Here is a 25,275-nt window from a genome sequence, read left to right on the forward strand (position 1 = left end):
GGAGAGCTATCAAATTAAAATGAAATGAGAGAATAGTGAACAGGTGAGGTAATCATTGATTGGGGAAGTGGTAGGCATTTGGACACTTCCTGAAACAGAATGGCACAATTTAGTACAGCACATCACTTTGTGCGTGCATTTCTCATTCCTCTATAGAAATGTCTGTGGTCCAGAGGAGGCTGGTGTGAGGAGCTACAGGAGGACGGGCTCATTGTAATGGCTGGAATGGAATAGATGGTCAAACACAGTCATTATAATGAGCATGTCCTCCAGCTCCTCCCACCAGCCTCAGTGGGTGGGACTTCCTGGCCTTTGTTCTTTTCTCTGTCATTGTTTTTCTCCCTATAGTACGCCAACATTTTTTTTAACATAGGTGACATACTATAGGGTGTCGGTGACAAACAGACTCAAAAAAGGTTGTTTTATTTAGTTTACTTTCAAATGGAAATGTTTCTCTTTTGATTCATTAAAGAAAAGAAAGCATCAACGTTTTGCAGTTGGTCTCGAGACAAGACAACCCTGCAACGGGATGGTGAGAATTAAGTAGTATGGAAATGACAGTACAGGCACAGTTTTTCAATTCAAATGATACATGCTGGAATAGTTGGTGCAAATATATACAGCAAAGACTAATTTCCTGGTAAAACATGCTTAGGACTTTGAGAGAGAAATGGGCCTGTATTCATGAAGAATCTCAGCGTAAGAATGCTGATCTAGAATCAGTTGTTTGCCTTTTACAATGACTAAGATTACATCGACAGTGGAGACCTGATCCTAAACCAGGGCCGGGTTCCCAAAACTATCTCAAGGCTAAGTTCATCATTAGAACCGTAGGATCCTATGGTTCTAACAATGCATTTAGCCTTAAGATGCTTTCGGGAAAGCGGCTTCTGCACTCCTACTCAAGACACTGAATAGGGTCCCTGGAAAGTTAGTAAAGCCAATAGTCATGACAAAAAAACACTACGATTCTGAAGTATTTTCTTTTTAGGTAAAACATCACAATTTCTCACTATTTACAAAGACATATCAAGTAAAGTAGATCGTAAGGCATACATACATCAGACCCCAGAAGGTGTGCGTGTAAATCCTTTTGAAATAAATTAAAACCTAAGAGAGAATGAAATCGACACACCATCACAATAATAATTGACTGGCGCTCGTTGAGAAGGCATTTTCAACAGCACTTTGCTCTATAGCATCAAATCTGTCCGTTTATAGATTACTTGGACATCTATCGTTGAGATAACTCAAAATAAATTAGAAATGGAAATAGCTGTTATTAGTATTTGAATGAGTACCTGATTTCTCTCTCTCCTATAAACCTACGTCTGACACCTTTGCATAACACACAGAAAGTGTCGGGGAGCTTCCCGTTAAAAGCCGTCACAGTTGATTCTGTCATTTCATATCACATGTCCCGATACCATCTCGGAGAGTGTATAGAATTCCACCCTGCAGAATTACCACACACCGTATATAGTGTTGAATAAAGGACACTTTGTTTATATACATAACACTTTGTACAACTCTTTTTGTTTTGCAAATGTCAAGCCGTTTCCTCTTCCACTAAAAACTAAAACGAGGAAGAGAATCATTTCAGTCGATTAAATGACGTTTCAGTGAATCCAAACCTTTGATTGAGCACTTGGTCAGTTGCGTTTCGGAAAAAAGTTACTTGTTTTCTATTTTCTTGCATTCACAACAAGTTTTTCACTAAGAAAACCTGGTTCTCTCTTACAATGTTTTGGATAATATTAGACCTGTACAAGAGAAAAATGGCCCAATTTCCTACCAGCAAAACTAGGCAACCTTGGCAGTAAAGTATTAAGTAGACACTAAGCATTCTGAAAGAGAGATGACTCATTCTCTCCCAAAACAGACTCCAGACAGTGTCCCACAGTGTTGTGATTTAGTCATAAAGGAAATGTCTTTAAGTTGTCTCCTGGTCATTCTCCAACCAACTAGAGGAAAAATCTAAACTGAAATCCACCATAAGTGGCAGTAAGTGTTCCAGACTCCAAGTCTTTGTGGATGTGGTAATGTCTTTACATAGTCCCCATATCAGGCAGGTGAGGACTGATACATCAATCAAACCTACTTGCATCCAAACTGCATTCAGCTTATTCCTGGCACATACCCCCTGTCTGCCACAGAGGGGCGCTGTGCTGTCGCTGTTCTGTCCTCAGACTGACTGATGGCAGTGTAAACTAAAGACAGTTCAGCGGCCCTGGAGGTCCGCCGGCCCCGGAGGTCCGCCGGCCCCTTCACTTCGACACTAGGAGTCTGGAGGAGATGAAGGCCGGGGCCCGAGCCAGGGCTTGGAGTAATGTCTGCGGCCCAGCAGCGTGGGGTGAGCTGGGGGTCACTTGGGCCCTTTGGTAGAGGTGTCTGTCTCTGTGGACTGGCGTCCATCGTTCCAGGCCTCCCGGGTGCTCTTGAGGGCCTGCGTCCGCTGCTGGTCCACCACCACGTAGTCCACCCGCTCATCTGACACCGCCAGACCAATCCCATTACTCTTCTTCTGGAGAGGAAGAAACACGGGTCAGTTTCAATAGTGTGTGTGTGTTATATATATATATATCTATCTGTCTGTCTGTGTGTGAGAGAGAGATATGTCTCACCTTCCGTGGTGGGGTAGACTTGCCGGGGTCCAGGTCTAGGTCCAGGTACTCCACCTGCTTGTCTCCCTTGGGCTTCACCATTGGGCTGCTCCCCCCGTCCGCCGTCATGGACGCACCCAGCTTCATGTTCTAAACAAGGGAGATACCATGTTACAGTGGAGATAGGGGGATGATGACACTCACAGAGCATGATTAAATGTTAGTGCTACACTCTAGGAGTGGGCAAGAGGAGTGGTAGTACAGCTACAATGGAGACAGTTCTAGAACAGTCTACTACTAAACACTACATTGAGTTATTACGCAAACCTCAAGTCACGTCAGCATGTACACTACCACTGCAGACGGTGTCTGAAATCTTAGTGGGTTTTGGGGGGGAAATTACACCACAACCCACGCCATGCAGTGAGAGCATAGGCTCTATGGGCATCTCCGGTTAGGCTCCAAACTGGCAACCCAGGCAGCTTGTCTAACCACACTTGGCAACCCGTCTCACCTCCTCTACGGTGTCAAGGCCCTCCATCTCCCTCTTAACAGGGGTGATGGGGACAGTGCAGTAGAAGGACTCCTCTCTACAGAGACAGCAGGGAAAGGTCAGAGGTCAAACAACACAGGCTGTACTGAGAGGGGGAGGAGGAAGAGGGGGACTAGGTAAAAATGTAAATGAGTGAAAAAAGCTACAGGAAGTAAACATTAGGTAAAGGCGGAGAAACGATAAGGGAAAACATATCAATAAAAAGGTCATAAAGACCTGGAAAACAAACAATCAAGCAGACATACTATACAGGAAATGACCCATGTTGTTGTTGGTGAAGTTAACCAGTCAATTTAGTATAGTTAAGTTAATTTCCTTTAGGAGAGAACGGAACAACGTTAAACAGTGATTGTGCTGTTAAATTTATTGACACCCACCGGGAAAATATATATTCATATATATATATATATATATACACTTAAAAAAAATATTTAGGCCATTTTTGCTGTATTCAGACAGATTAGAAACAGCGGTGAGACAAATTGGGAGACAAAGTGGGAAAGGTGGAGACCCCTGGTTGTGTTCACGTGCCTACACCACCAGATCATGGAGTCTGAGCCAGGGAAAATAATTTTTATCTGACCAGTCAACAAAAAGGGTCCTTGAGAACTGATGGAAGAAAAACAAGAATAGAAGAAGCAAAAAAGAAAATGTCCACCAGATGGACTGAATACCTGCAGGGGGAAGGAGATGTTCACCAGATGGACTGAATACCTGCAAGGGGAAGGAGATGTTCACCAGATGGACTGAATACCTGCAGGGGGAAGGAGATGTCCACCAGATGGACTGAATACCTGCAGGGGGAAGGAGATGTTCACCAGATGGACTGAATACCTGCAAGGGGGAAGGAGATGTCCACCAGGTGGACTGAATACCTGCAAGGGGAAGGAGATGTCCACCAGATGGACTGAATACCTGCAGGGGGAAGGAGATGTCCACCAGATGGACTGAATACCTGCAGGGGGAAGGAGATGTCCACCAGATGGACTGAATACCTGCAAGGGGGAAGGAGATGTCCACCAGGTGGACTGAATACCTGCAGGGGGAAGGAGATGTCCACCAGATGGACTGAATACCTGCAGGGGGAAGGAGATGTCCACCAGATGGACTGAATACCTGCAGGGGGAAGGAGATGTCCACCAGATGGACTGAATACCTGCAGGGGGAAGGAGATGTCCACCAGATGGACTGAATACCTGCAAGGGGGAAGGAGATGTCCACCAGATGGACTGAATACCTGCAGGGGGAAGGAGATGTCCACCAGATGGACTGAATACCTGCAGGGGGAAGGAGATGTCCACCAGATGGACTGAATACCTGCAGGGGGAAGGAGATGTCCACCAGATGGACTGAATACCTGCAGGGGGAAAAGAGTGAAAGCGCAAACGAAAAAGACATAAAAAGCAGGATGACAAGTGATGAAGAGGGAAAGAAGAGGAAGAAAATAGAAGTGTTGAAGAGGAGTCCTTCTGTGGCAACCATCTCTTTCTCAATAAAATATGAGGTTTGGGAGGCCGAGGAGGATGATAACGGACTATGATTTTTACTAGGTATACTATACTAACATGGAAAATTAGAAACAAGAAACGTGGACTCATCATTTCAATGTCATCACACAAACAAAAAACAGTAGTATGTTTTGAAGTGAAGTCAGACTACACTATATAGACACAAAAGTATGTGGACACCTCTTCAAATTAGTGGATTTGGCTATTTCAGCCACACCCGTTACTGACAGGTGTATAAAATCAAGCATACAGCCACGCTATCGCCATAGACAAACATTGGCAGCAGAATGGCCTGACTGACGAGCTCTGTGACTTTCAACATGATACCATCATAGGATGCAACCTTTCCAACAAGTCAGTTCATAAAATGTCTGCCCCGGTCAACTTTAAGTGCTGTTAATGTGAAGTGGAAACGTCTAGGAGCACCAACGGCTCAGCCGCGAAGTGGTAGGCAACACAAGCTCACAGAACGGGACCGCTGAGTGCTGAAGCATGTAGGACGTAAAAAACGTCTGTCCTCGATTGCCACACTCACTGAGTTCCAAACTGCCTCTGGGAACAAGGTCAGCACAATAACTGTTCACCGGGAGCTTTATGAAATGGGTTTCCATGGCCGTGCAGCCACATGCACAATGCCAAACGTGGGCTGGAGTGGTGTAAAGCTTGCCGCCATTGGACTCTGGAGCAGTGGAAACGCATTCTCTGGAGTGATGAATCACGCTTCACCATCTGGCAGTCCAATGGACAAATCTGGGTTTGGCGGAAGCCAGGAGAACGCTACCTGCCCCAGTACATAGTGCCAACTGTAAAGTTTGGTGGAGGAGGAATAATGGTCTGGGGCTGTTTGTCATGGTTCCCAGCTAGGCCCATTAGTTCCAGTGATGGAAATCTTAATGCTAAAGCATACAATGAAATTCTAGATGATTCTGTACTTTCAACTTTGTGGCAACAGTTTGGGGAAGGCCCTTTCCTGTTTCAGCATGGCAATGCCCCGTGCACAAAGCGAGGTCCATACAGAAATGGTTTGTCGAGATCTGTGTGGAAGACTTTGACTGGCCTGCACAGAGCCCTGACCTCAACCCCATCGAACACCTTTCGGATTAATTGGAATGCCGACTGCAAGCTAGGCATAATCGTCCAATATCAGTGCCCGACCTAACCAATGCTTGTAGCTGAATGGAAGCAGGTCCCCACAGCAATGTTCCAACATCTAGTGGAAAGCCTTCCTAGAAGAGTGGAGGCTGTGACAGCAGCAAAGGGGGACCAACTCCATATTAATGCCCATGATTTTGGAATGAGACGTTGGAAGAGCAGGTGTCCACATACCTTTGGTCATGTAGTGTATTTAAATTCTTCTGCATACTGATGCTCTATGGATATTCAGCCCACTAAGATATGCCATCAGACAAATTACATTGCAAATGGTGCACTTTACCATGAATAAAAAAAATACATAATTTAATTGCAATACATTCATTGGCTACTGACTATGTGGAACATTAGCTTATTAATGTGACAAGTTTTTTTTTTTTGAAAATGTACATAAATCATTGTATGATTTAACATGAATATTTTAGAAGAGAGTAGTTGAGGACGTGTGTTACATACGAGTTCGTCTGCCTTAGAGACCATGGCTACATAATTCTCATCACAGTCCTCGGAGTCGGTGCTGGAGGCGGTGCTATGCACCGAGGGAGGCCTGGGGGGCATGGGGAACCTGGAGGGACTGAGCAGCATCACACACACTGTTTAACACACCGTCGGTACACACACACACAAATTGCAGCAGTGCCTGCAGAGTTCCCTGCAGAGAAAAAATGACTCACTGGATAAATACAAAAAGCTATTTTCTAAGACATGACTACTTTGACATGTTATGAGGTGACTAAAGTCATGCGTGGAGGGTTAGTGTTCTGATAGAATACCAAACCTATAGTCACATGCAGTAGAAAGGAATTCAACTAAGTTGACGCTGACCTAAGGTCAGCTTTACGTTTTACACCCAAATGGTTAGCGGTGAGCGACAATAATCCTAGATGTGTGTCTAAGGGCTACTTTGACCCTGAGCTGCTGTAGAGGTGAAAGGTCAAAGGGTAAAACACTTACTCCCGAGCAAAAGACCTGGTGACAGGCGAGCGGACGGGTGCCGATGACTCCTCCCACTCAGGTAGGGGCTTGATCTCCAAAGGGGCGGGCTTGGCTGTAGAGGGGAGGGGCAAACACCCCCGTCAATCTCTCTCATCACGTACCATCATTGCAACACAATACATTCCATTCCACCATACAAAAGGTGGTGGGGATGTAGGCTTTCATTTGTCCAACAGAGGTCCCTAAATGCCACAATACCTCCTTGCAAGACTATAACTGTAGGCTAGATTCCAATATGAGAAGTTGAGTGTAATACAAAAATGTAATCAATTGGTTATAGGTTTATAGAGCACGTCCACATTGAGTGTCCACAGCCAACTGCTCCCGCATGGTTAACGTAACAGAGCCCAATCTGGCAACCCGGGTGCTATAGAAACACATTCAGCATAGCTCCCTCAGCCTGGCTAGAAAACACCATCTGGTGCTGCAGTCTACGGGACAGCAGCACTAACAGTTCTCAGCCTACAGTACAGCACTAAACACCCTTCATGCAAACCAGAGAGATATATATACACACACATATCTGAACAGAACATAAAGGGAAAATATCATTCATCGTAACTGAGCAATAAACTTTCTTCCGTTACAAATACAATAGAGCACATGATAGAATTACATGTTGAAACAGGAGCATGCCGAACGAACAGTGTTAAAAATACAAGAGGTAGTTGGTTAGAACAGTCCATCACTGGTGTGTTTGTGTGTGTCACTAACCTAAGAATCAATTACTGTACTGGTGTAAATCATTAATGCTATTGATTGCTTTGAATATGTGGGCTTGAGATTTGGTTGTTGGTGCGGTACACTAGTACACTGACAACGTTCTCCTACGTACTGGAGATCTTCCACCCGGAGATATGATCTTTCCACCATTTCCTGAAGAAGCCTAGAGGATAACATCTCTAGGGTGTTGGTGAGGTTCAAAAACGTGTTATGAGAACAAAATGTGGAATCAGAAAGGACAACTGAACAGAAGAGGGTCCCCGCTGGTCCAGGAGTTAGTTGATTGAATGAGACAGGATACCATGGTGATGTCACAGGAGAACATTCAGAAGCATGCGTTGAGTTCAGACACGTTCGGAGAGAATGAGAGATGAGTATTCAGAACCAAGTTTCAGGCGTCGTTGTTTGGTAGTACCTACCCTTGCGTCGTCTTGGGAACTCCCCTACGGTCTGAGAGTCGGTTCGCTCTAAACCAACCCCCTTTGCTCTTATTATTTTAGGACTCTGACCTGATTGGTTAAAAAAAGAAGACTTTTCACATTACCATCATTGATAAAACGATGACATCATTGTAACCCCTATTTTAATAAAATCCTGCCATGCAAAGCCAACAGATCAACAGACTTTGTTGAGAGACAACTCACTATTTCCACCCTGCCATTGCTTCGTCCCTATTGGTGTATATAGTGTAAAGACAGGACCATCACCATGGCAACAGCAGACGCTAACATTTCCCATCATGCACCTCACTCCACGCAACATGGTTGTGACTAGAGGGAGTACAGCTATGACCGGAAGTGACTTTTCATAGCAGGTTAGGAGAACATTTTCCTAACTTTAACCTATGTCTCCTAACCTGCTGGGTCAATTCTCCTAACCAGCTATGAAAAAGTAACTTCCGGTCGTAGCTGTACTCCCTCTAGTCAGAACCCTGTAACATGGCTGTCCTCAGAGACCTGACAGGACAACAACATGCACCAGTATGAGTGTGGAAGATAATTTTGAGTGCAACAACACATCCACAACAGCAGACAATAAAAGCGCACATTTATCTGTACACCAGCAGACCGACGTTATAACCTCACGTATAACCCTCACTATAGCCAGAGAACACAGCGCACTCCAGATAAAACCATGGCAGACATTTAGAACAAAGCCATAAGGAAAGTGAATGATGCTACTTGTTGGCATCGACCACAGATGCTTCAGCCTCACAAGACCTCGCCTACAGAACCAAACCAAGCAAGAGAGGCCCAATCCCAAATGGACCCCTGGACCCTATTGTGGAAATCTGAGAGGAATTGATTTGTTAAAGCAATATGGTCAAACTTCCACCAAGTTCATAGGGTCTAGCGGTCGATTTGATTTGGGATTTGTACCAGAGTCAGCGAGCCAGAGGGAAGGCTCGAGAGATTAACCCTGAAGCCAACAGAACACAACAACCCTACAAGAACACACAGGCTGGACAACAGAGGTCCCAAACTCAGCAGGTGGATAGCAGTGGTGGATAGGTGAGGACAGAGATTGCATTGAGATGGAAGTTCACGGTGATGGCCCATGGTTATGAAAAACTCAAGTAACTGTATGCCGATCCCTTTGTCGCCGTAATAAGGAGCCCCTGACTACAGTAACGTTCCAGTCTAACATGTCCTTGCACCGAACCACTCACATCCAGCACCCCATGATGACACTGGAATGAAAATAACCAAGAGTCAGTGACCTGAAAGTTAAAGCTCTAAGCCGTGAACAGAGAGGGACTGACTTCAGGATTTCTAACATATTCCCCCTTTCTTCTCTACCATTGACAGTGACTGGTAATGACCTCTGCTTTGGGTCTGCCTCCCCCGTGGGATATTCAAATCCTTCCCGCTCTAGATTGAAATGTCCCCTGGTGGGTCAGGAGGGGGTTGTTGCTCCATCAAAGAGGCCCTTTCAGAGGGGGGGGGGGGCACGACAATGGGGATAGAGGTGACCGCTCTGGGCGCTCCATGGTGATGGTGGCCCAGGCCGGTCACCCCCCCAAAGCCCCGGAGAGGGCCCCCTGAACTCAGGGACAAAGGTCCCTTTGAATGGGGTGAGGGGGATAGAAAATGAGGAGAGCAGGCTAAGCTAAAAGAGAAGGCTGAGAGGAGGGTGGATGAGGTGAGAGGGAGAGGGAGAGGATAGGCTAGTGGGCTAAGCTAAAAGAGAAGGCTGAGAGGAGGGTGGATGAGGTGAGAGGGAGAGGATAGGCTAGTGGGCTAAGCTAAAAGAGAAGGCTGAGAGAAGGGTGGATGAGGTGAGAGGGAGAGGATAGGCTAGTGGGCTAAACTAAAAGAGAAGGCTGAGAGGAAGTGAAAGGGAGAGGATAGGCTAGTGGGCTATCCTAGAAAGAGGTCTAGAACACTGCCTACATTGAGGAGAGGAGCAAAGGGTGAGCCTCAACAAGCTGCACTCCTGTCTGATGCCATACAGGAATTGTATAATGACACATTCTGAAGTGTTCTACTTAAGCAATAAGGCACCTCTGGGGCACCTAAGGGCTGTTCTTAAGCACGACGCAATGCAGAGTGCCTGGATACAGTCCTTAGCCGTGGTATACGGTCTGATATACCACGGCTTTTAGCCAATCAGTATTCAGGGCTCGAACCACCCAGTTTATAATTCAAAATAATGCAATGGTAATCTGCCTTTCATAACCATGAGCCAGCACATGTAAATGTGCGTGAGTTAGAGTTGAATGCCAGGATGTGGAGAGACGAGCAGTTGTGAAAACGTTGATGCAACAGCAGATAAAGACAAACGTACCAAGATTCTCTCTCATTCAAAGACACACCCCTTTACACCCCCATTCCCATTCCCCTTCACAGACACACCTCTTCACCCCCCAGCCATCCACCCATCCTCCCTGCCCCCCTCACCTTTGCGGTCCGGTTTGAGGTTGCGGTCCACGGGCGGGGGCTGACAATCGCTGATGAGCATGGGCCTGCGGGGTGGGGTATTGGGGCTTGAGCGAAACCCCATGTGGGCCGGCGGGGGAACCTGCTTGCCCAGGGAGAACTCTAAGGTGCCCGGGCCCGGGGTCATGGGGACATAGTTGGGTTCCATGATGGGTTCACAGCCCGACAGGCTGCCGGAGCGGTGGTGGGACGGGGAGTTGGCGCTCATGGGTACGTAGTTCTGGTCAACTTCCTCCATGGACTGGCTGCCCACTGGCATCATGCCTTTGTTTTTCTGGAGGGGAGGGGGGGCAGAGAGGGAGGCAGGCTACATGAGGGCATAGACAAAAAGAACGTACACACACACACACAGACAAAAGAAAAGTAGTAAGAGCATACAAGCTTCCCTTATCTTAATCTGCACCTTAGTTCACTTCAAAACTCAATAGTCATAATAGTCCAATACTTGGAAGGATCAGTATCAATGTGAGAGGTCCTTTACGTTGATCGTTTTAAACTGATTTCAGGAGCATGTCGTGTAAAGACTGACCAAGTAGCTGTTGAAGCTTTCGTTGAAGTCAAACGAGCAGCTCTTGTCAGAGGGAAACGTCCGAGGGATATCGTAACAGTCCTGGGAGCCCAAATCTGCAACAAACATGACAGAACATTTAAAACCAGTGTAAACACAACATAACCTACAGTATAGTAGTCTAGGTAGGGCTTACAGCAGTATGAATCAAAACGGAGTTAAATACTAAATAAAAAGGGAATACAAATGCACCATTGGAATCACAGTAAGTGTTGAACAGGGAAGTCTGTCACCTCGGCACTAAGGCAGCTGGACTATAGTTGCCGTTCTTACTCTGGTCATCATGTGTAACTTCACACTAATGGATTTCAGACAAACAGGATGATACGACTTGGAAGGCCGCCAGACTCTAAAGCCAAGGCAAGCAAAGCCTACTCTGGTACACAACGGACTAGACAAACGGGGAATCCCGGGACATTTGCAAAATGTCTTTGTGTTAGTTTAACAGACCCGTTTCATGTTAAATGATAGGAACAGACTTGGACCGGATGTAGCTGGGCATAATGTTTTATCTTGAACTTTAACCTCTGATGCTTTTTTGGTTGTGTAAATGATTGTACTTCAACAAGTAAAATATTATCTAAACATTTTATTTTTTTTGGGGGGGGGGGGGGGTTATTACCAGAGACCCCCACCAGAGGGGGTGATGAGGAGGGCCTTAGTGTTGTTTCTCTATTGCTAGTCGAGAAAATGGGTTGGGAGCATCGACTGTACATAGAGGTTGGGACTGAGGCACCAAACTGCTTTCTCCTAAACTCTGAGGTACGTGTTGTCTGTCTGCATGGTAACCGAACACCACTAATACTGCTACACCAGATGTCCTTGGAGGCAAGGCAGCCTTCAGCTGTGAAAAAGTATTTGTAATTAGCCATTCAAAAACACATCTGTCGCGTCAAGATAATTATCCTGGAGGATTAGACACTTGCTTTGCGCTGCAGATGATAGTGTTGGTTGACAACAGCACACACCAGCCATGTGTCGTTATGAATATCCTGCCGATGCTAGCTAGCGTATTTAGCCTTTATAATGATGCACATATATCACTTAGCCTCATGATTAGTGAAAGGATGTGGTACCCTGTCACTTAGCAAAAAGTGAGAGTGAAATGGAATGCTTGTGATCAATTATATATGTTTCTCAACTATTTGACAGGACTAATAAATCAGGAACAATGAATCAAGATCAATCAATGAGCCATACCTTTCCTGAGGCGTGATGAGTCCATGGTGCCGATGGTGTTGCTCCTCAGGGCCTTGTTCCCGGCGCTGGTGGGCACGCAGTAGTTCCCGTCCGTCTCTGACATGGAGCGCGGCACGCAGTACGTGTCCGTGGGCGAGCGCTCCGCGGGGGGCGGCGGGTGCCCCGGGGTCAGGGAGCTGAGGGAAGGCTTGGGGGGCCGGGGCGGAGGCATCCCATCCCCACCCTCAGACCCACCACTCGCTGGACCTCGAGGCACCTGATAGGTACAGTTACTGCCTGGTGTGGGAGGAATATCGTAGCTAACCGACAGGTTCCTCATCTGAGTCTCCATGGAGGGCTTCCGCGAGGGCGTGTTGAAGACATAGAGCTCCGGGGCGTCGCCGTCAACCGGGACGGGGGGCGAGGAGGCGGACTTGGGAAGGAGCACAGTGTCCTGGGAGTAGGAGCGGGGGAGGTGGTAGAGGCTGGAGGAGAGGTCGCCTCCACGGGAAGGCGGAGAGTCATAGATGGAGGAGGCAGAGGAGGGGTGAGGGGGCAGGACAGAGGAGAAGAAGCCGTTGGCGTGCTTAGAGGAGGAGCTAGTGGAGGTTGGCGTGCGGTGGGCGGGGACGTTGTCGTTCAGGTCCGTCTCTGACGAGGTTGACTTGGAACACTCGGCGTGGGCTCTATGGCAACGGCACAGATATATAAACATCAGAAGGCTGAATGGTGTGTGAACAATTCACACACACTTCAACATAGATTAGTGATATGGGTTACAGCAACAGAACCACCAATAACTCCTATTGAGGTCCACTGGATATGTTGTTGAGCAGATCTTATTGAGTTGTAGGTTCAGTATAATGATCCATGTTTCATCCTGTGGATCGTTTCAAAACATGCAGGGTCAAACACTGCACTGTCCTTTGCCAAAGGTCTATTTACATATTAAGCCATTCTGGATCATTCCTCACTTCCCTGTGAGAACAGCCAGGTGCTGCATTTTGGATTCATGATCACTTCTCAAACACATCAATCCCAGAGGTTAAGTGCTGGGTTAGTTTTGTGTGTATTTACAATGTGTGTGTATGTGTGTGTCTACATGTATATGTGCATGTTTATGAACCTGAGTGACTTTGTGCACAAGTGTGTGTGTTTGCATGCATGCGTGTGTCACTCCACACTAGACAGGCTGCTCCAGACTCACTGATTAACCTGGGGAGGCGAAGGAGCCCCTTTGCTCTCACACTCCTCCAGGAGGAGGTACTCCTGGGGGAGAGGAGTCACAGAGCTACACCACCACACACAGAGGAGGAGGAGAACCACATCAACAAGAGAGAAGAGGCACTGAAATATGGACAACATATAGAGACAATACAAGAGACCTACTAAAGCACACAACCTACTAAAGCACACAAGATGGCGGGTGAGGAGCGCGCGAGAGAGGGCGGGTGAGGAGCGCGCGAGAGGGCGGGTGAGGAGCGCGCGAGAGGGCGGGTGAGGAGCGCGCGAGAGGGCGGGGGAGGAGCGCGCGAGAGGGCGGGGGAGGAGCGCGCGAGAGGGCGGGGGAGGAGCGCGCGAGAGGGCGGGGGAGGAGCGCGCGAGAGGGCGGGGGAGGAGCGCGAGAGAGGGCGGGGGAGGAGCGCGAGAGAGGGCGGGGGAGGAGCGCGAGAGAGGGCGGGGAGGAGCGCGAGAGAGGGCGGGGGAGGAGCGCGAGAGAGGGCGGGGGAGGAGCGCGCGAGAGGGCGGGGGAGGAGCGCGCGAGAGGGCGGGGGAGGAGCGCGCGAGAGGGCGGGGGAGGAGCGCGCGAGAGGGCGGGGGAGGAGCGCGCGAGAGGGCGGGGGAGGAGCGCGCGAGAGGGCGGGGGAGGAGCGCGCGAGAGGGCGGGGGAGGAGCGCGCGAGAGGGCGGGGGAGGAGCGCGCGAGAGGGCGGGGGAGGAGCGCGCGAGAGGGCGGGGGAGGAGCGCGCGAGAGGGCGGGGGAGGAGCGCGCGAGAGGGCGGGGGAGGAGCGCGCGAGAGGGCGGGGGAGGAGCGCGCGAGAGGGCGGGGGAGGAGCGCGCGAGAGGGCGGGGGAGGAGCGCGCGAGAGGGCGGGGGAGGAGCGCGCGAGAGGGCGGGGGAGGAGCGCGCGAGAGGGCGGGGGAGGAGCGCGCGAGAGGGCGGGGGAGGAGCGCGAGAGGGCGGGGGAGGAGCGCGAGAGGGCGGGGGAGGAGCGCGAGAGGGCGGGGAGGAGCGCGAGAGGGCGGGGGAGGAGCGCGAGAGGGCGGGGGAGGAGCGCGAGAGGGCGGGGGAGGAGCGCGAGAGGGCGGGGGAGGAGCGCGAGAGGGCGGGGGAGGAGCGCGAGAGAGGGCGGGGGAGGAGCGCGAGAGAGGGCGGGGGAGGAGCGCGAGAGAGGGCGGGGGAGGAGAGCGAGAGAGGGCGGGGGAGGAGCAGTGCAGGGTGAGGCTAAAGACACCATACTTCATATTTTTTTTTAAACGAGAGTGACAAACCTAAAGTACATTCTAACAGGAGACAGATGGAGATGAGATGTGAGGGAAATATCACAACACCTCTCCACTCTGTACTGATGGCAGCGCTGCCGTGTCACATCATGGACCCCACACCCACCTGTTGGGCTCTGGCTTCTTGCTCTCACAGTTGACCAGCCACAGGTAGTCCTGGGGTTCGTCCAGGCTGGACTCCGAGTCCAGGTGGCGCACGCTGACCGGCTGGTAGGGAGGGGGCACGTTGGTCAGCATGGCCGGAGGACCCCCCAGGCCAGGGTGAGGGGGCGTGTCCACCACAGAGCCACCGCTGGCCGCCTGGTGGGCAGCCTTTGCCGCTTCTGTGGGGAAGAAAGAGGGGGAGGGAGGGGAGACCGTCAGAACATCTGTGCATTGTACACCGGAGTTAGGACAATGATGTTGAGAATGCTGCCATGCACAACAGTTATTTCAGAAACGTACATGTTCTGTTGTGATATTATAGGTGTTTGTATGGTTAGATTTCTGACTTGTTTGTGTACAGAAAGCAGTATAACGTTCTATAAAAGCACTACAGAGTAGTGGGAATTGTATACCGAACACATGACTGAGATACCGCAATATACATCAGTACAAAACAGGTGATGAGTCAGACTTAAAGGACACATTGTACGTACACAGGCATGCATAAGCACTCTCTCTCACACACACACGTATGTGAACCACGCAAACACCGACTTTCACTAGACTGATGGAATCTACTGAGGAAAATATAACAAACCCAAATGCTTCCTTTCTTCCTACAGCTGTTGTATCTGCCAATGTTATTCACACCATTAATACTCAGCTGTATTTTTATCCAAATCTATGTTTTGCCTTTTGAATCCCAACCATGGCCAGACAGCATTTCCTCAAGGTCTGTGTGGAGACGACTGTGCTTGGTTGGGCTCTATTCATTACGTATTCTCTGCCTTGTCCTTCTCCATGTAGGTCTGTGTGGAGACGACTGTGCTTGGTTGGGCTCTATTCATAACGTATTCTCTGCCTTGTCTTTCTCCATGTAGGTCTGTGTGGAGACGACTGTGCTTGGTTGGGCTCTATTCATAACGTATTCTCTGCCTTGTCCTTCTCCATGTAGGTCTGTGTGGAGACGACTGTGCTTGGTTGGGCTCTATTCATAACGTATTCTCTGCCTTGTCCTTCTCCATGTAGGTCTGTGTGGAGACAACTGTGCTTGGTTGGGCTCTATTCATAACGTATTCTCTGCCTGCATTACTCCCCACCTACACTTCTCAGTGTACGCACACGTACACCGTCTTTGAGTGGCTCCCGAAGTGCTCAAGCTCAAGGATGCGCACCCTGAGATGACAGCTGCTCTCTGAATCTTTACTCTCTCCCTCTCGTCCCATCCCGCTCTTCCTCTCCTCCACTGTTTTCTCTTGTACACCCTCTCCCTCAATCGCACCCCAATCAGTCACTATTCTCCTGCTTTATCCTGTGCATTCTCCTTCTCCCTCAATCACTCCCTATACATTGCATCCCTTCATCTCTTCTCCCCATTCCCCTCTTCAGTTCTCTCCCTCCCTCTCTCCCCTCCTACTCTCACTACTATACTGCTTTATACACTATCACTCACACCCTCCATCCCCTTGTTTGTCTGTCTTATGTGCTGATTCACCCAGGCAGCAGGAAAATCCCTTTCCTCCTTAATCTCCCCCTCCCACACTGCTGGGCTACAGCCCTGCTGCTCCAGCCCCCTCCACTCGCTGACATTTCCCCAGACACGGTGCACCCTCGCCTGGGCGCGGGAGTGGGCTGAACTGTCCCCTCTTTGTTTGTGCTGTATGATCAGCGAGCGAGACTTCGCGAGGCACAGAGAGCAGTAGCCAAGGCAATATGAGAGCCACACCACTCCACCACAGAAGTCTGCACGGGTATTAAGACAAACTTGCTGCTGGAAACCATAATAAACTCAACATTCCAAAATGGCCCCATAGATACGTGATACGTTGTGGTTGAAGTTACACTAGAACAGGGAGGGTAGGATACAGCCACAACACAGAGGAAGGAGTGAAACTGACCTTGTTGGATACATGGTCTCCCCGTTGTCATAGATGTAGTGGGTACTGCTGATATCATAGTCCAGGACATTTCTCCTCGACTAGGGCCTCTAAAATGGTTCCCTAACATTCTGATTAAACCCACATGCATTACAATAGTGAGTTTAGATTATAGGGTCCATTTCTGCAACTCAACCACGGCCTAAAATTAACACGCACCAGCTGCAAAATGCAGGTCGATTTTGGCATTGGTTTTGTTTCCTAGCTGGTAAATGAATCGCGCAAAGTCAAAGAACTACGAATCATATATAGCCTATACCACCTCTGCTGCAACACTGCCTGGGCTGGAGGCTGTGCGCACCTGAAGAGTGAAAGATTCATTTTTAGAAGCGCTACGCACAGGCATAAACAGTCTAATTTACAGAAAAATGTCAGTCTACTGATGTGAGACTTTGTCCTTGTGTTTCTTGGCCATTTACATTGTTTTGTTCACAAGCTAGGTTGTTTTTCTATGTTTGGGTTTCAACAGCTAGAGAGGACAAGACACTCTTACTAGTCAGACTCAATCTCACAGGCACAAACATGAAGACTGGATTCGCGTTACCACGGTAACCCCCGTTCTTAAAGGGACAGGTGAACATCTGTCTCATCTGTGATATTTTTATTTAAAAAGTAATTACATTTACCACATTACTTCTTACTAGTAATAAATGTATTGTTTTAGAAACATTACAAAGCATGCTCATCCGTTTTGAGTGGCTGGTAGATTTTTCCATATAAAAAAATAGAGGTAATTTTAGGCCCTGAACTCGACAGTACCTCCCATGTCAGCTGAGAGGGAAGTTCAGGTCCGGAGGCACCTGTATGTGACCCCACTGATGACGGTGGGAATGGACGTAGAAAGAGGAACTCTAAATAAACCACAATTCTGGTTTGGTGGGCCCCACTTACTCGCTTTTCCCTGAGTAAACGCGCGCGTGCAAACGAAGTAACAAATGTGAGAGAACAAATGAGAGGGAGAACATAGGACTGACAGAAAGACCGCGAGAGAAAACAAATGAGAGCAAATGAGAAAGGGGGAACAATAAAGGTAGAGAAGGAGAGAAAGTGGCAGTGGGGCTCAGCTTAGGGAGGGGGGGGCACACAATGCTTTGATTATACAGTACAGGGAAACATGTGGTAACGTGAACCCACCTGAAGACACGGCTCATTAGGCCTCATTAAGCCTGTGCTGGAAACAAAGGCTGCTTGGCACACAGTGTCCAAACCTACACTACACCAGGATATGATCATTATGTGTGAATAATACGTGTGGGGAAAGACTACCGTTTCCTCATGCATATCACTGTTATGTTGCATTTCTGCCTTTCTCTCACTATATAGACACATCTCAGAGTTCCTCTCGTGTGTGCGTGCCTGCGCAGGGATGTGTGTAGCATCATTACCGTCGTCCGTGGGGTTGAAGCCGCAGATGTCACAGATGTAGCGGACCCACTTGTTCATGTCGTCCTCCGTGTCGGCCACCAGGTAGAAGACGCGGTCGATGGTCTTGATGTCGAAGATGAAGCTGTGCTCCAGGTCCTTCTTGTTGAACGTGAGCCCTGCGTCCACCTGTGGGGGGCATGTAGCTGTAGCATTACCAACCACATAACAGTAGGGCTTAGCATTAGCACATAGCATAACAAACAATAGGGGTAACAATATCCGTTGTAGCCACAGTAGCAATAAGCCACTTAATGTCATTACTGTTATAACTGCCTTTTAGCAGTATTAGCTAGTGGTACTGTAGCATTACTAGGACCATTAGTTTTCCCTGATCACATGACCTGACAAAAAAACGTTTAAAACGATTAACAACTCCGGGCCCTAATCAGCCATAACATAAGTAGTGTTTCACCTGTTCACACAGGTTGAGGTCGATCACGCGGATGGGCTTCTTGGCGTGATCATTCTTGTAGTACTCCAGCACGTCTGGGTCGCCCGAGAGACGGCCGCTGCGGAGAACAAACCACCGCTTCTTCCATGCCTGCAGAGAGACGGGAGACATTTTAATGTTGATGATCTGTTCACATATCATCCCTTACTTAAGAATTCCACAGTACACCCCTAAAACCTCCCACACTCCCTCTTGAAAAGCTTAACAAACCCCTGAAGACTTCACAACCACCCACATTTTTGGGCATGGCCTTGTCCTAGAGTGGCTCAGGGGACTAGAGAAAAGCGCGAGAGAGAGAAAGGTCACTGTTCGCTCATACGGCTTCATTCCTGGCTGACCAAAGGCTGGACAGGGGCTTTGTTTTTCCACCCTGGCCTCTCTGTGTGCTTCTTTCTAACTCTCCCTCTAGCTATCCCTCCCTCTCTATCGCTCTTTCCTCTGGTCCTGTAAGCCACACAAGGACAGGCCTGTGTTCAAAATTCACCCACTCTCCCCCTCTTCTTATATCCCAATCCATCCCTCTACAACCTCTCCATCTCTCTCCTCTGAGCCCCACTAGGACAGACATGCCAGAACTGTGTGTCTGGAACACCCAGAGCCAACAGTCACCACAGACAGACAGTTTGGTCTGGTTAGGTCTAGTAGCCCGACTGCGGAAGAGCACAACCAACCACTCTAAAAAGGGCCACAGGCAATTAGGATTTTACAATAGGATTCGTCTATGAGACACAGGTTCCGTCTGAAATGGCACCCTATTCCCTATATAGTGCCAAACTTTTAACCAGGGCCTATAGGGAATAGGGTTCCATTTGGTACACAACCACAGAGCTTCCAAGGCAGATAGGGTGTAAACACAGGGCACAAGACCCAGACAATGGGATATAGCATAGAAAAGCTATCTAAATAGAAACCCATTCTATTTCTATGGCAGACTTAAGACTGTGGGATGGATAGGGTTGACAATGTGGAGTGGTTTAGTTTTAGTTGCACAAAGGCACTAAGAATAAACCCCGGGTGTCAGTGACCGTCAGGCACTACCATCTGAAAGTCAGGCAGAGGAGGGAATGAGACAGAACCAAGTGAGATGCCTAAACAGGAGTCTGCTCACTAATGCTTTTATTTTTACAAATGAGGCCCGGCCCATCTAGATGTCTTTTCACCGAAACTGTGTAGCTTAAACTTATAAAGGTGGTTAACTTGTTCAATGAAACCTGCTCCCTGAACTAGGAGAAGCTAAAAAGCACATGAAAACAAACTGTGGCTAATTGCTATGAGCCACCAACTCTGATTCGCTGAGTCACTTATGCTAAGCTTGAGTTTTTTGGAAGGATTCATTCCCGGATTGCAGCTTTAATTGTGCTTAATCACTCCGCTTCAGGTTGAGCAATATCGTGGAGCAAAATAGACTCTGCCTATCAATGGACACTTGATAGAGGTATTGAATATTGAACAGTGAAATTGGATACAAAAGATGACATAACAGAAAACAAATGCTATTCATGGAATTTCAAACAAGGAGGGGAAACCACACCAGTAGAAAAACAACTCCCCTTGGAGATCAGAGCCCTGGCCTCACCCGAGCACAGCCAGCAACGGCCTGTGAGGAATGCAAACTAAAAGCTTTGTTGTTGTTTTTTCGGGTTAAGATTTTAACCGGATTAACAATGCTGTGTGGTTTTTTTCACCCTCCCTTCAATTGTTTTTCCATCCACAGAGTTCCCTTTGTTAGCGGGCCAAGCTCCGGGTAGGGACGAACAGCCAGGAGGAGAGGAGAGAGAACTCCGGGTGGGAAGAGCATCGTCCTGCTGTCCTACTCTGTCAACAGGAGAGTCGACCCTGGAGAAATAAACAGGCCGGCTGAAGGAGGAACTTTACATGGGCGAGCGGGCACGCGCACACACACACGTTTGCAGCCTTGCACGGCAGAAACGCAAACAGAGAAATGCACATTCACACACACACTTCAAAATTCTAATAGACCTACATTCATGGCACAACCCTGCAAAAAACCCTAACACTCCTTACAGTCATGAAGTAAACATGCCGGCGCAGGGTTCAAGAGGTCTGCTTGACCCCGCCCCACTCCCACACAGTATGCTCCGCCCTAAAATATCAACATTTAATAATCACTGTTTATTCAACCATAAAACATGAACAACCAAAAACAGCCTCTAGATAACAATACACAGAGCAATAAACTCCGTCTGTGTACAACTGGTCCTGTCCAGCATGAACAGCAACCTAACCCAAGCAGCACACATTAGCATGTTGTTGTTGCGCTGCTCTGTTGCGTTCAGACAAAAGGAGGGCGACCCCTCTCTCTGGTACATGACAAAGCACTCTGGGCTCAGGTTACCCTGTGGGGACACAGACAGGGCCATGGGGTGAGGTTACACTGGGGGGAGAGAAAGACCGAGAGGTTAGGCCAGGCCTGGGTCGTGTTCATTTTTGCTAAGCGTTTCTTATTGGACAAGCTCAGGTAGTTCCTTCCCGTTTCAGTGCTTTTTCTACCGTTTGGTGCCTAATGAAAACAACCCTGGTTTAAACAGACATGGGAACATTTGACAGATGCTCTTATCCAGAGCAACTTACAGGAGCAATTATGGTTAAGTGCCTTGCTCAAAGGCAGGTCGACAGATTTTTCACCTAGTTGGCTTGGGGATTCGAACCAGAGACCTTTCAGTTACGAGCCCAACGCTCTTAGCCACTAGGCTACCTGCCACTCTGCTGCTGTCCATAGTAACAGCTGGTCTGACTAGTTTCAATGGTGCTGGTTAAGAGCTTGTTGAAGAAGCGTTGTTTGAGTGGTGCTTCATTGCAGCTTGAGTTTTGCAAGCCTACTTGATGGGTGCTTTTCCCATATTAGCATGGTAGCAGACAGTGTGTAGGGGTGGGAGGAAAACGGTCAGGGATGGAGAGCTGTGTGAGAACATGCGCAATGAGAATCACTCTCAAAAGCTCTTTCTCCACTGACCCACGCACCCCATGTGGCCATTCCATTCATCACACCTCGACTCTAGTTAAAACTTAGCTGAATTGGTCCCTGTAGACCCCTGCCAGGTTCCTATCCAGTGAAACTGCACGCAACCAGAAATGCCATTGGTGTCTCCAGCCAGACAGCCAATGGCATCTCGCTGACACATACTTTCTATTGTCAGTGGAAAACAGTCCAAAAAGCTCTTCACAACAACCACACATGACAGTGAGTGATGCACTCAGTAGCTGAATAGCAGCACTGTTAGACAGTAACTCTGTCCACAGACCTAGCCTGGTTCCAGATCAGTTTGTGTCGTCTTGCCAACTCTCATGGCCCTTGTGACAATTACCATAAAAGATGGCAAGACAGCAAACAGATTTGGAACCAGGCCAGCACAGACCTACCTTGTGCTATCGATCCTGAAAAGGCCAGCAGGGGCAATGAGGACTCTAGCAGTGCTGAACCCCTGTTACTGTCCTCTCCTCCATTGTAGTCAATGAGGCACAGAACAGTCGATAATCCAATAGTCCCCAAACTGATCTGAGAGCAGTCGTTACTGATCACAGAACACAGCTAATCCAGGTTGATCTACTTCACAATTCCCAAGACGATAGAGTAGATCTCAACTGACCACAAATCAGTCCTTACATACAACCAACCAAACAATCCAAGTAGTAACCAAGTGTGTGTTGACTCTTCACTGTCCGGGGGAGTGGAGTGGGACGGGGTGTGACAAGACAGAGGAGCCCCTGGTGCAGCAGCTGTCCCCCCCCTCCTCCCTCGACCCAAGCGCCCTCTCCTGCCCTCTGATAGGGTGTGATGCAGGAAGAGACCCCTGTGCCCGCTCCAGCCTCCAGCCAGACAGAGACACCATTGAGGGGATGACCGGGAGGGCTGGATGGGGGAATGCCATCCGAGTGCAGTCACACTGTTGCCATCAGGGCCCCACTGACCCAGAGACAAAGACAGAGAGGAGAGGGGGGAGAAGGGGAGAGAGATGGAGTGTCTGAGAGGGAGATGGATGAACAGTATAGAGAGAAGAGAGAGGTAAAGGAGGAAGACAAGAGTTAGTGAGAATGAAGGAAAGAGGGAGCGAGAAAGCTAATACAATATACTTAAAGCACTTTACCACATTGGGGGTTTCTCCCCCGTGGAAGACTGGTTATGGGGTGTGGTGGGTGAATCAGAGTGACAGGGACAGACGTTAGGGAAGGGGGTAACAGTGGGTGGGGCACGGGGCCCTCAACTGCCACATTCCTGGCTATGGCCTTGGTCCTGCCCTCGGCCCTGGCCTCCTATCCAGAGAACAGTGGCCTTTGTTGGGCTTGACTTTATCAAGCTGCCCCCTGGAATATCTGGAGCTCCAGGGCTTGAACCTTCTGCCTGATAGATAGGGGCCAAAAGGGGCCCAGAGTTTTAGAGATTCCCAACTACTCAATCGTCTGCCCATTCATATGCATTTACATACTGGATGGAGTCTTGACATATCTACTGCTGTACATATGATGTAGTAGATCTTGTGTAAATTCATGCAGTGCTATTTGGTTGTTAATTGGATTCGTGCTGATATTTCATGATTTCCAGTGTAAAAAAAAACAATTGTTTACTATGACATTTTACTGCATTGTTAGGAGCTAATAAACAATTCTCTGCATCTGCTACATCAGCTAAATTGTGTACGTGACCAGTAATCAATTGATTTGATTACTGTACCAACACTGACATACTGGGAAGTTGAAAACAATACCAACCCATCATACAGCATGATGTAGCCTAGCGTCTGGTTTATTATAGTGATCCACACAGATCCAGATTAAAATCAAACACCAACCCATCATACATGTAGCCTAGCGTCTGGTTTATTATAGTGAAACACAGACCCAGATTAAAACCAAACACCAACCCATCATACAGCATGATGTAGCCTAGCGTCTGGTTTATTATAGTGAAACACAGACCCAGATTAAAACCAAACACCAACCCATCATACATCATGATGTAGCCTAGCGTCTGGTTTATTATAGTGATCCACACAGATCCAGATTAAAACCAAACACCAACCCATCATACAGCATGATGTAGCCTAGCGTCTGGTTTATTATAGTGAAACACACGGACCCCGATTAAAACCACTCCTGTGCTTAGTGTTTATAATGGAGAATCGTCTTTGAAAGCTATTTAAAGTAGTCCAGGCGTGGGCTTAATCTCTGTGCAACCGCCCTCGACTGTTCTAACATACTAACATCTATTACATAGTATAACTGTGGCACCTCTCATAATAAACAACCAAATGATGTAATAGTGAAAGTGAACATTCCAGAAGGATAAGCGCACCAGCTGGTTGGGGAGTTCCACCGGGCTCTAATCCTAATCAAAGAATGTTCTGGAAAGGGAAGAGACTAGAAGAATGGGACATTATGCCGCCATTGAGGACAGTGATTAATGACAAGCTCCGGTACTGTAGCTAGAAACGAGGCCAGACAGCTGGAGGAGCTGGCTGGTGTTTAACAACCGTGAGACGGCAGCACCTTGGAGTAGGACTGCTGCCGATCTAGGATCAGTTTCACCTTTTAGATAGATCTTAATGAATATGATTACATAGACAGGCCAGACCTGGATCCTCGATCAGCGTTCCTACTTTGAGATACTATGTGAATATGGGCCCAGCAACATAATATTCAATATATTCTTTATCATTGCTAACTACATGGTAGCTTCTTCCTGCACTTATGAGGGCTAATTCTACTGCAATTAAAACGGTAGCTAATGCACCTGAAGAGCCTTTAAGAGCACAGATGGCTACGCATGGTCCTCCAGGGTAGATAAATGGCACACTTAAGCACATCCATATACTTGACATATCTGATGGCTTGAGAGTTAAAGCTAGAATCCTTAATTGCGCTACAATCATTTTTGGTCTTATAAATTAATGATATATACCCATTAACTTAGTTCAACTGTCATAACCCATCAGCACCCAAAATATCAGCTTGTTTTACTCCAATGTTTGTTAACTAAGTAAATGTAAACAAACAAGCCTCAAAACATGGTTAAAACTATCATTTTGATATCATGGCTGGTCGGTCTATGAATGAGACTGGTTCTATTTCTTTAGGTCCATTCCTTAACAAAACAGAGGCAGGTGGAGGCTTTATTGTTTCAAACAAATAGTTAAACTTTAAGCAAGGCAGGCCTTGGGCTTTTTGGGATGCCTGCCACAGTAGCATTTGGAGCAAAAGAGAGAACCGTCAATTGAACATATAGGACGGTGTTGTTCCTAGGATACCAGCGCCAGCGACTGACTAGCAGGCGAAAGGTGTCGCTGAAGTCATTTGTAAGTGTGAAATGGGCCCTGGCTCGTGTGCCAACAAGGGCTAATGTGGCACAGCGTGTGCCCTGCTGGACCAATGGGCTGGAACAGCGGAGTACAGTCCGTTTGGAGCAACAACAGGAGCCACTAACCACATAGCCACTGCTAACCATAAGCTCTTGGGTTGGTCCTAATAGTGGAAACTGACAGTGTTGGTTGGACATGTCAGGGATTTAGCCATGGTGCTAGTCTTGCGGGGGAAATTAGCCATCTATTATATAGCTGTTACAGCCAACTTTAGCTTGG

At 48.1% G+C, this 25,275-nt stretch overlaps 1 protein-coding gene across 19 annotated transcripts in view; it reads right to left on the reverse strand.

Annotated features, from left to right (window-relative positions):
• Window positions 1-417: 417 nt before the first annotated feature.
• The window catches only part of LOC139374702 (GRB2-associated-binding protein 1-like), a 68,177-nt gene continuing 43,319 nt past the window's right edge, over window positions 418-25,275 (reverse strand). For 5 of the 19 annotated variants that reach the window (XM_071115780.1, XM_071115782.1, XM_071115781.1 and 2 more), the window contains 12 exons: window positions 18,644-18,772; window positions 18,192-18,357; window positions 14,832-15,048; window positions 13,429-13,512; window positions 12,243-12,907; window positions 11,004-11,098; window positions 10,436-10,781; window positions 7,955-8,044; window positions 6,771-6,864; window positions 6,273-6,390; window positions 2,625-2,753; window positions 418-2,524 (listed from right to left, as the gene is read on the reverse strand). In XM_071115780.1, coding sequence (XP_070971881.1) covers window positions 2,366-2,524; window positions 2,625-2,753; window positions 6,273-6,390; window positions 6,771-6,864; window positions 7,955-8,044; window positions 10,436-10,781; window positions 11,004-11,098; window positions 12,243-12,907; window positions 13,429-13,512; window positions 14,832-15,048; window positions 18,192-18,357; window positions 18,644-18,772 — 2,292 coding nt within the window. In that variant the 3' untranslated portion in view covers window positions 418-2,365. Of the gene's footprint in view, window positions 2,525-2,624; window positions 2,754-3,117; window positions 3,194-6,272; window positions 6,391-6,770; window positions 6,865-7,954; window positions 8,045-10,435; window positions 10,782-11,003; window positions 11,099-12,242; window positions 12,908-13,428; window positions 13,513-14,831; window positions 15,049-18,191; window positions 18,358-18,643; window positions 18,773-22,063; window positions 22,373-25,275 lie in introns of those variants that run through there. The other 14 variants (XM_071115784.1, XM_071115798.1, XM_071115791.1 and 11 more) reach the window with 11 other exon arrangements.

The sequence above is a fragment of the Oncorhynchus clarkii genome, chromosome 19 (assembly GCF_045791955.1).
Source record: "Oncorhynchus clarkii lewisi isolate Uvic-CL-2024 chromosome 19, UVic_Ocla_1.0, whole genome shotgun sequence".
Classification (NCBI taxonomy): domain Eukaryota; kingdom Metazoa; phylum Chordata; class Actinopteri; order Salmoniformes; family Salmonidae; genus Oncorhynchus; species Oncorhynchus clarkii.